The sequence below is a fragment of the Orbicella faveolata genome, unplaced genomic scaffold, assembly GCF_042242905.1.
Source record: "Orbicella faveolata isolate gen_17 unplaced genomic scaffold, um_ofav_v1 contig_35, whole genome shotgun sequence".
In the NCBI taxonomy this organism is placed as follows: Eukaryota; Metazoa; Cnidaria; class Anthozoa; order Scleractinia; family Merulinidae; genus Orbicella; species Orbicella faveolata.
Genome location: NW_028301564.1, coordinates 14,514,767 through 14,525,769, shown reverse-complemented (window position 1 = coordinate 14,525,769; position 11,003 = coordinate 14,514,767). Strand labels below are relative to the sequence as shown.

The following is an 11,003-nucleotide window of genomic DNA, read 5'->3' as shown; positions in this document are numbered from 1 at the left end:
AATTTACCAAAATCATACTAGCTGACATCATTCTCGTCACCAGTGCTACTCGTCTTAAAATGTCCGACCACGTGACCAAAAGGACCGGAGGCTCTGGTGTCGAGGCGTGGCCCGCGAAACGAGCTTCAAACTTTCGCGCTCTTTCCGATACACAATTTTTCTTTTCTTCCTTAGCCGTTTGTTAAAATTTTTCTCTCGTTTGCCACCATGACCCAGCACGCTGTCTGAGAATTGAAGACGCGTTTTGCAGACAGAAATTGTTTGAAGAAAACTCGTGTGCTCTCGTGTCGGGTCCTCTCGTCGACTCAACAGCAGGTCACGTGATCAAAGACGCGCTTTCGTTGCCTTGGTATTGAGATCGCTGCACGATTTTTCAGAAGGCCTAATGAAATACAATAGCTAAGACGTTTCGGAATGTGAAGAGGTGCTAGGTCAGCCCTGTTTAAGAAGATTATTCAAATTACTCACAGAAATTTTGTCTGACTACGCTGTGGAAATGAGTTAGGAGAGAATACATCACAAACGACCGAGTATGTCCCACAAAGAGGTGAGGAAAAGCGTAGCTTTCGTCTTCTGAATTGTGTATTAGAACGAGAAAAAGGCAGTTAAACTATTAACCGAAGTCAAACGATGCTTAACTGTAAATTTCATTTGAATACCGTCTGGCTTCTAACGTCAGAGACCACTTATTTTAACACGGTTACGCCTTGCATTATTTTTTCTGTTTCAGAAATTCGTTGCATTTGTGATATGAACAGGCGCTCTTGAGAAACCTTTTTGAGTTACTCCTGTTTTTAGGCTTCACCAAAACTTGATTTACCACTTCTTAGCTAAGATTTAAAGAGTCCGTTGTTTACTTTCTGCTTGCTTGAACATTGTTATTTCAATCTGTTTCAATATATAAGTGATGGTATTGTGTAGCTGTTGACTTTGACCTTAAAAAAACCTTTATACTTAATCTCGCTTCGACAGTCGAAGAGCTGATGTTTTGAAAACTGTTCAGTGAGAGTCGGTCGGTTGTCGTAATAAGCTTTAAATCTAAGTTGAAATTTAAAATTTCGAGAATATATATGAGGCTTTCAGCTTAACTTCTATAAAAGACTGAATTGACCTCTTGCCGGAAACCAACCGATTTTTTAAAAGTTTGAGGACGATGAAAAAATTGAATGCTTTATACTTGTTTTATGAAGTTTTTTTTTCCGAGAGTAGACTAAAAAGTGTGTTTTTACTAAAATTCCAGGCTACTAGTTATATTCCAAGCTCTACACAGAACGCAGAAATAAATCAGACTTCATCTTACCCTCCCCTCCCTGAAATCTCTAGTTTCTCGGATGACCCATCTTTCCCCGCGAGCTTTTCACGATGAGTCACATCCGTTTGCATGTTAATCTGGGAGGGAAGGAAATATCGAGAGTATTTTGCCCTAATAGCTGAGCAAGTAATTTGATTGTTAGCCACTTTTTTGTCGAACTTTTGACCCGAAGAATACCTACAGGACATCGTCAAAAGGATTGAATTTTCCGATCTGCCGAGGAAATGTCATCAAGATCGGAAGACGGCGTAAACTTACACATTCCGAAAAAGGTTAGTCGCACGACGGTTTGTTCCAAATTCGTTCTTGTATAATGCGATAACACAAGCCTGTTATTTTTAAGTCTCTTTGGAAATGTCTGGAATGTTCAGTTGGTGAAAGATCACGGCTGTTTATGTCGTTCATTCAAAACTGACCTAACGCAGTTGCGCGTAGAATTCAGTTCGAAGATTTTTGCTGAAACCACACAGAATGAAGCTTGTAAAGCTTACTATGTTCGCAATCAACAATTGCAAGCATATCCTTCAACCTTGTTCGATCGGTTCTTTGTTTCACATGTAGTTTAGAGCTTATATTTTTCATATTCCGTCCGAGTTGTGCTGTACCCACTTGCACGAGTGTGTAGCAAAGTTCATTTGAGGTGGAGGCTGTTGTGTTTAGGGAGCAATATAATCTTCGTTTACAGAAGCTTAATTTATGTCAAAAAAACTGTTTGACTGTGATATCTGTCCTCTGACGGTATTGTTTCATCTTGCCAAAAGGGAATTTTTAGTGGTCGGAGGTTTAAACTGTTTTATCGCGTATCTTTGGAAAAGTTTACTGTAGACTTGCTTAGATCGATGATACATGTAGATATATATCGATCTCCTGGTGGGGTTTATTAACAAAATAATGTGTTACACTCCGTTTAGCTTACTAAAATTCACGTTTAAAAAGAGCTATCTTGCTGGTGGCAGCGATGAAACATTTATGCCTGAATGAAAAATTGGCTGAATTTGATTTCAACATACTGCAAATTTTGTTAAAATCAACCTTGTGTGTAATACTGTGTGAACTTTTCAATTTTTTTGGTTATTCTGTATTTTGTCTTAAAGTAATAATACAGCTGTGTAAATTCTTCTGCATAAGCCCTTCTATTGCATATGTTAATCTCTCTATTCCTCTCTTTTCACTGCTCAACAAAATTGAAGTCCACCAACTGGTACAGAGCTAGTTGTTTTTTTCCTTACTTGTTTGTGAACATTACCTGTTTTGGTCTAGCAGAACTTAAAGACTGGGCATATATAACTTACTACAAATAGGCATTCCAGTATCTGAACTACACTCTAGTTTAAATTGTTCCCACAAACATTAGTTACTTACTGACAGATGAGGTTTTTAAAGATAATTTTTACAAACAAATATCAATTTTGGAAAATTGAGCGACCCTGTTGTGCTCATAGAAAAATTATATTAGTATTACAACTTGTATTTGTTTGTATAATTTAATGTCAATTATCTTGACCTCAAAATTTAAAAGATATAGTGATTGAAAAGGCATTGTAACAGCAAGTATTGTGTTTCTATTTTTTGGTTGAGAGTTATGACAAGAATCAAAGTTTGTTTGAATGTGTGCTATAAATTGTATTGTGGGAGACATTGCCAGTGTTCAGAATAATCTAGAACAGTTCCACTGATTCATGCACAACAATGCATGAAATATCCAAACTTTACTCCTAAAATCACCCAAATTGGCCAAAAACGGGTGAAAATCCATTCTTAAATATATTTACTGTCCGTTCTTTCTCGGATATTTGAGAACTTTTGTATGGATTTGGAAAAGAAAAGATTTCATTCGTACCCAAGAGGATTTCAGATTATTCAATACCATAATTATTTTAGTGGGCTGTCATTATCAAACTTGTTGCTTTGTGGATAACTTGTAAATAGGCAATTTTACCTGTACTATTAATAGGGTTATGCCATAATTATTTTACTGGGCTGTCATTATCAAACTTGTGACTTTACCTGTAAGGTCAAGGGCCCATTAAGCATACTCAGCTGTTATAGGTGTTATGGGTTACAGCCCTCAATGACAACCATGGTATAAATGTTGTTAGGGTAACACAAACATGATGGCAAAAATGTTTGTGGATTATTATTTACCTACCATTATTACTCGTAGTTTTTAATTCTTAGTCAGCAGAACCCCATTTCTAATAGTACTTTGTGCTGAAGGGTCATCCTAGATAAATGTGCCATTGTCATTATTATTATTATTATTATTATTATTATTATTATTATAGAAATTATTTTAGGAAAAAAACTTAAGGAACAACAGAATTTCTGAATTTTTACCAGATAAATGTAAGATTCAAGTTTGTATGAAAAAGTACTCTTTAAAGTTTGTTATATTTTTTTAATAATAAAATAATTATTATTATTATTATTACTGTTATTGTTATTGATATTGTTATTGTTGTTGTTATTGTTATTGTTATTGTTATTGTTATTATTATTATTATTATTATTATTATTATTATTATTACAATTATTATCTAACTGACGATACTCATCTTTAGTACACTTTAGGTCATGAGAGGAATGCTGGGGCACCTTGCCTAAAGTGTGGCCCAGTGAAGTGTGAGGGGGGATTGGACTTGCATTTTTGGAGGTATTATTTGTAGTTAGGTGTGTTCTTTGAGCTGAAACAGATATAAATTTTCATAAGAAGAAAACAAGAAATATTATTTTGATGCTTTTAGGGCTCTCGTATACTTTCTTGGTTTCTACCTGTAGATTCTATCATCTGTAATTCAGTCAAGTCTTAGACTTGAGTGAAGCATCTTGCCTAAGAATAAATTGGGCCCAGCTACTTAAAGGGTGGGTAATATTATCAACTGGATAAATTGCTATCCAGTGTACTAGTGTTCACAAAACTAGAACAACCAGAATCATTTTGTACTGCCCATCAGGCTATCATGGCACTGGTATGAAACCCTGAAGTATCTGTCAGTGGTGTGGCGTGATTCACTACATAAATTTGTTCAGACAAGCTTAAAATATACCTGTGCTATTTTATTAACTGACAGAAAAATCTGCAAAACATGCAAGTGTAAACCTGAGGAACATGATATCAAGAGTGTTGAAGAGGAGGCCCATAAACTTGTGGTGCACAGTCTGTTCTCCAAAGACTCCCCTGTTGGACACATTCGTGACTACTTCCGCAAACTTGAAGAAGCTAACAAAAACAAAGGACAGCAGTCCGAATATGCCAAGCAGTTTGCCTGGGTTCCACCCGGTCTCCAGCAGGGAGTGGTAAGTAGTGATATCCACATGTAAGATGTTTTAAAATATAAAGGTGCAGTATATGTAGTTTTAGGACTTACATGCCTTGCACAATCTTTAAAGTATCTTAGATTTTGGAACTTATCTATTTGTCTACTTGAAGTTGATAAGGGTATTTTATTCTAAATTAACGGCTTTAGCAAGTTATTGAACCTGACCTTTAAAGCATTAATAGCCCATTGTCAGAGAAAAACAACAAAGTACCAATACTCAAAACATCAGCTTCACTAGCTTGTTACAGCAGATTATTTACCTTTGCAAACTTCAGGTGTTTCATTTGCCTGCTGTGGCAGCCCAACAGTTTCTTTAGAAACTGATACATTCTGTACCTTTGTTTAATCATGCAGTTGTTTTGAAAATTCTCAAAGTTTTGAACACGTCAATTCAAATTTGGAACATACTTTTGACAGAAATTTTTTGGTGACCATTTTGCCATTGATATCTTGTAGCTTAGCCTTGTAACTGTGTCAGTTCAAAATATTAGCAGAATATAAAGGAAAATCTCTTGTTGCTCAGGAGTCCTCTTTTAAAATAAACCTTTGTGTCCTTTTGGATCCCACTATGTTACGTGGTTTCTAGATTGCTTAGGCTGGGTTCAAGGCAGGCTTTACAGTGTGGTATTTGGACATTGAGGCATCTATTCTTAACCTCCCACTGCCTTTCGTCACCCGGGAGTATAAACAAGGGGTGCAAGGTTTAAAGTTTGTCACTTTGTTTTTGTAGTTGGCCATTTTTGAAAGAAAACCTTATTGTGAATGAGCAGTCGTGAATAAAGTACATGAAACCTGTAGTTACAAGAATTGTGTATTAACTAAACAAATGTGTGATTCATGAAATGCAAAATTACTCTGACTTGTTGTGTCATGGTAAGGAGTCTGCCTTCCCCCCTCCCCCCTGTCATAAGTGAATGGGTAGAGGAGGGTTCCTGCCAAATGCTAGGGTGTAACCCATTATTGAGTAGCATTGCATCCCGAGATGATAGCAATGCTACTGACCAATTCATACTAACAGAAACTGGGATACAGTTGGTGAGAGTTGGTTTAGTCTAAACAGACTGTATATGTCGTAGGATACTCAACTACTCATGACATTTAATTTACAGAGTCTGTTTAAATACTGCTGTTAAGTAGTGTGTCTTTTGTTAATCAGAAACATGCATTGCATACCTACATGCAACATCATGCTTTCTTACTGTACTTCTATCACAGTTGATGAAGTACATGGAGTCGCTGCCTCCTGCAGTCAAGCCTAAAAATGGCAGTGAAGGTGCAAAATATCGCCGCAAACAAATGATGTACCAGCTTCCTATCCATGACCATGATGAAAATTATTGTGACAGTTTGACTGAGCCTGAAAGAGCCAGCATGAGGCAATTCTGTGAAGACAGAAACCAGAATGCCCTTGGTGTGGGCGATGTACGAGAAAAGACCAACCCTGTCTCTAAGTGGGTAAGTAAACAGATTCATGGTTCTTACAGATAGGCTAAATCCAGGGAGTGTCGAGCTTGTGTGTTTCAACAGTCTCGCCTCCCTCCCTCCCCCCCCAGCAAACTCCCAGGCATTTGACATTTATTTGTGAATTTTTGGTTGGTCAAATTCCCATTCCATTCTGGCCAAAAGTGCCAGTGTTCAAATGCCTGGGCACCTAGGGGTGATACTAGGCAATCAAATGCCCCTACCCCTGGGACATTCAGGGCAAAATGGGTGATGGGAAAGGAAAAAAATCACCCTTGAACACCACTTTGAAATTCCACTGTGTCCCAAGTATTGCTTTTTTTCACCATTAAAATATACATTAAATGATTACATACATGTATTTGCGAGCAAAACTTCTTACATGTATTTACATGTACCTTCAAACACAGCACAAAGCAAGGAATAGTGTTGTCTCTTGACAACTTCTCTAGCTTGAAAATGGTCTCCCCTTCCGCTCCAATGTAGTGTCAAATGCCTTACGCCAACAACAACTCCAAACATCCATTTCCCACTTCCCTGGGCACAAGAAATTGTCAAATACTGTGGGTGTGCCAAGAGGTTGAATGTTGATGTCTCTCTTTGATCAATACTTTAGACTCTAGTTTCATGGGTTGAATCATTGTCTTATAGACTTAGAATAACAGTTGCACATTATTACAAATAGTTCAGTGATACATAAATAGAGGATATTTCATGTCTGTGCAGAGATACGAAGTTTCTCTTTGAGTGTTGAAAAATATAGAATACTTTTTAGCACAAAATAAAAAATTTTGTATCTCCAAGCAGCCATGTAATGTTCTATTTATTATATAAACACCAAAATCCAATGAAATACCAAGCCATTTAACTTTCTTGACAAGAGGTCTGATTAAATTATGTAATCATAGCAACAGTGTTCTTTTCACTTGTGAAGATAACATGTTATTTTCACATGTGAAGCTACCGTGTTTTTTGTGATAGCTCACCTGGTATTTCATTGGTGTTTTGATAATAATGCGTATTTACTCATCTAGGAATTAGTTTCACTTGATTTGTTGCATTAGCATCAGTAGAGTGAGCTGTCAGGGAACCTTATGCATCCCTGCCAAATCACACTCTGTATTAAGCAATGATCCAGATAAGAACTGTAGCATTTTCTATTGTTCTGGGGCAATACACTTTCCCCACTTTTCCACCACTTTGTGTTTTTATACGGAGAATGTATCAACTGACGGAAAGCAGGTTTATGAAATAAAATGTATTTAAACTCTAATTTGAAAGGTACAATCGTGGACAAAAGTCTTTGGGACACTTGTAACATGTAACGAATTATCTGTGTTTTAGAACTGAATTTTGAAAAAAACGCTGCTATATCCTTTAAAAACGCGATGCTGTTCCCCCTCACCACCCAACACAATGTTGAAAATCAGGTGAAATTGCAGGTACTAGTTTTCAACATTGTATGGGGGTTAGGGGGCGAGGTTAGGCAGGCGAAGTTGTATTCGCGTCTGGCGTGTGCGCAAAAGCGCCAAAAGTGCAAATTTGTCCCAAGACTTTTGTTCATGATTGTAGTTTCCTTAGTGTTAAAACATTCAACCAATCACAACAGTCGTAAACAAAGACAATAAAAGCTTTCAATTTTCCAATGTTCCCCATATAGGATTACTGTGGTATTTAGACTAGAAGAAGTTTGTTGAGAGGAAGATAGTTGATCAATTACGGATAAGTATATATACAGCTACCTGAAGGTTTGGTAGAGTTTAGTGATTTGAGCCAATCAGAAGTATGGTACAACAATAGCAAAGTTGCACAAAAGTTAGCACCTTTTTGTGTCCCTTGCCGCGTGGTGCTATCCTTCTTATATGGACCGTTACTTAAAGCAGTTCTATCTACACAGGCTTTTCCATGCATTGTTATTTTTCCCCCTTTCTTTTTTTCTTTTCTTTTTTTGCTCTTCTAGTTTCAAACTATTGTTTTGAGGTTACCAGAATATAAGTCCAAATTCTTAACGTGCATTTGGTCAGACAGTTCACAGGAGTACTGAAATAAAATTCTCATTTGTCTTGCTACAAATAGAACGTTTGAAGGTGGTTTACTGTAAAGTCAAGGGGTCTAATCTGAATGACAGAGGTGAAACAAAAGAGGCATCGTAAAGTAACCCTGAAATAGTAACATTTGAAATTATCATTTGCAGGTCTGTTACCGATGTGGTAACAACATAAAACTTGGGGAGATAGCTGTGTTCGCCTCACGCGCCGGAGAAGACAAGTGCTGGCATCCGGGCTGCTTTGTGTGTTCAATTTGCAACAACATCTTAGTGGATCTGATTTATTTCTTCAAGGAAGGAGCCATCTACTGTGGCAGACATTATGCTGAGTTGTACAAACCCCGCTGTGCTGCCTGTGATGAAGTATGTAATGAAGAAATCCCGAAATTATTCTTTGGCTTTGCCTGGTGGGGCTTTTATTGGAAATAGGGGGCTTATTCGGGGACGGAATGTTTAACCTTAAGAACTCTTAAGTGCCCAGAATACTTAATGAGGACTCTGCTCCAGGGACGGATTTTGGGAGGAAGGATGCTGCCGTCTCCCTTTTTTTTCTTGTATTTTTTAACCGACTTTTGGGGTTTGGAGAGAGGGGGGTTAGCTTGCGATCTGCCGCAATTTCCTCGGCTCCTTCTATCTGAATTTTCTGAATCCGCCCCCGTGCTAGTTCTAATGGATTAAAATTAACTTGTTCTCTAAACTGTCATTACCAGTATATTGGGAGAATGAGACTGCCACCCATATTGCAAGTACGCTTGTGACAAAAGAACCTTCAGATTGGGGTATTGCTAGGGTATTTTTCGTCGAAGGGTTCCCGCACGGAAGGTTATCTTTTCACATTGGCCACGACGACTATGAAAATTGTGCAGTTACTTTAATACTCTTTTCTACCTTTGAACACTCCTATTTATCCGACTGACGGTTACTACAAACTTACAACTGTTGTTTTCTGTTTTCTTATATTTTTTCAGCTTATCTTTAGCCGGGAGTACACTCAAGCCGAGGACCGCAACTGGCACCGTAAGCACTTCTGTTGTTACGAGTGTGATTTGGATCTTGGTGGTCTGTTGTACGTAGCACGTGATGGGCACCCTCACTGCATGCAGTGCTACAACCGTCTGTACGCCAAGAAGTGCTTTGACTGCCGTGAAATCATCAACGCTGACGCTCAGAGGATCGAATACGAGGGCTACTTCTGGCACGCGACCGACGCCTGCTTTAAGTGTGGGTTGTGCAAGAGATCTCTGATTGGAAAGCAGTTTCTCCGCCATCCCAGGAAAAACCAGATTTTCTGCTCCACCGAATGCGCCAAGAGGTACTGAAGCTACACGCGATGTACCACGACTGATGCATGACTGTCTGACAAGGGACAGTAGTTTTTAACGCCTTGATTTAGGTTTTATCCGTGAACGATGTTAGATTTTAGAAGTCGAGATACATTGTTATGAAAGAGCGACGAAAGGAATCGAGACAGTCGAAAGTCGCGAGAACGAACACCAGTTATCTTGTTGTGTTAAATTTTTGAAAACGAATGTTTTTGAGGGGTGGGGAAACTTCTTATTGTTAAATTAAGTATTCATATTGTTTCCCACGCTCGTGTCGTACATGTTTGGTGCATTATTATGATGTAGCCAGCGTTTTAATCGATCATACGGATACAGGAGTTGTGAGTGCTTGTGTATTACCGTCGCTTGTTATTTGTTCAGACTTAACAAATAAATGTAGGGAATATTCCCTTCACTGCATAATTTTTTAACAAAATATCTTTTTCAATTTTGCCCACATTGTAATCCACATCATTAGTCCTCCTTGCTTCTTAAATAAGTTGTCGCTTGTCGATAAATGTTATACAAATTAAACCACTTGCGCTGACTTGTGGCTACCAAATGCGTAACATTTTAATCTTATGGATGTCCGAAATTACGAAGTTAACCCGAAGATTTCCAAAGCCTTTCAAAGATGACTGGAAGATTTCCCGATTATTTGTCGGCAGTGGGCGCCACTTCCAGTGCGGCACCGGAAAACAGCGTGACCTGGGTAAAACCCGGATCATACAGCGTTACGTTCACTTTATCTTAGCTTACCAAGTGAAGACAGAACGAAAATGGAAATTTTTATTCCTTGCGCCTTTTTAAGTCAGTGCACACTTATATGTGCCGTTTCCACATGTCAACCTGTGTGGCTATGCAAATCGTAAATATGGTAACTTGCGTTCACTTTGATTTCTAGTTTTTCCCGCGGAGTTTACACCATTTAGACCACCCGAACAGTCACGTACTCCTTCCCACAACGCCGAGAATCTGCGCGCTATTAAACAGGTCAGAGACATAAGAGACGGCTTTTGTTTACTTAAAACTCTTTCAACATCCACTGTTAATAGTGCAAGTAACATAAAATCTACTTGCACTTGCCGCTGCGTTGATTTACCCAAAAGAGAACAGCGAGGAGGGTTTTAATTCCCAAACTCATTCACACGGCTTTTTCCTTCCAATTTTTAAGGGATTTACATAATTATAATGCTCAAAGTTTTATTTATTTTTATCACTATTATGTTAATGCTCGATGTTCAAAAAGTCTCACTATTGTGCTTCCGTCCTTTTTACATGGGGGTCGCTCTCACCGGGCGATCAGTGCTCTGCCGAACGCACGTGTTAAAGTATCCGTTTAGTAATGTAGTCGAATTCCACACCGAAGACATCCGCACTTTTACTAGCGATTCGCTGAAAAAGGAACATAAACAAGCTAAATAAACAGAACGGGAAACCAAACAAAATATAAATAAAGCTAGCAAACAATAACTGAAAAATAATGAAACTTACAAGATGTGTGTGGCGACTACGAGACTAAAACATAATGATAAGGGCAA

The 11,003-nt window shown here is 38.2% G+C and overlaps 1 protein-coding gene across 2 annotated transcripts; it reads left to right on the top strand.

Moving 5' to 3' along the window:
- The first annotated feature begins 388 nt into the window (after positions 1-388).
- LOC110066933 (testin-like) lies at positions 389-10,009 on the top strand. 2 transcript variants are annotated; one of them, XM_089272759.1, is made up of 6 exons: positions 389-547; positions 3,874-3,965; positions 4,384-4,609; positions 5,848-6,087; positions 8,288-8,503; positions 9,109-10,009. In XM_089272759.1, the coding sequence occupies exons 1-6, from the start codon at positions 533-535 to the stop codon at positions 9,457-9,459; spliced, it is 1,140 nt and encodes a 379-aa protein (XP_089128885.1). In that variant the 5' UTR covers positions 389-532; the 3' UTR covers positions 9,460-10,009. The 2 variants fall into 2 exon arrangements, with proteins under 2 accessions (XP_089128885.1, XP_089128884.1); XM_089272758.1 differs by lacking the exon at positions 389-547 and adding an exon at positions 1,347-1,584.
- The last annotated feature ends 994 nt before the right edge of the window (positions 10,010-11,003 follow it).

Coding starts and splice junctions, on each gene's coding strand:
- LOC110066933 (XM_089272758.1), top strand. CDS start 1,537: ATGTCATCAAGATCGGAAGACGGCGTAAACTTACACATTCCGAAAAAG. Junction 1,585..3,873: donor ACTTACACATTCCGAAAAAG/GTTAGTCGCACG, acceptor ACTCATCTTTAG/TACACTTTAGGTCATGAGAG. Junction 4,610..5,847: donor CCGGTCTCCAGCAGGGAGTG/GTAAGTAGTGAT, acceptor CTTCTATCACAG/TTGATGAAGTACATGGAGTC.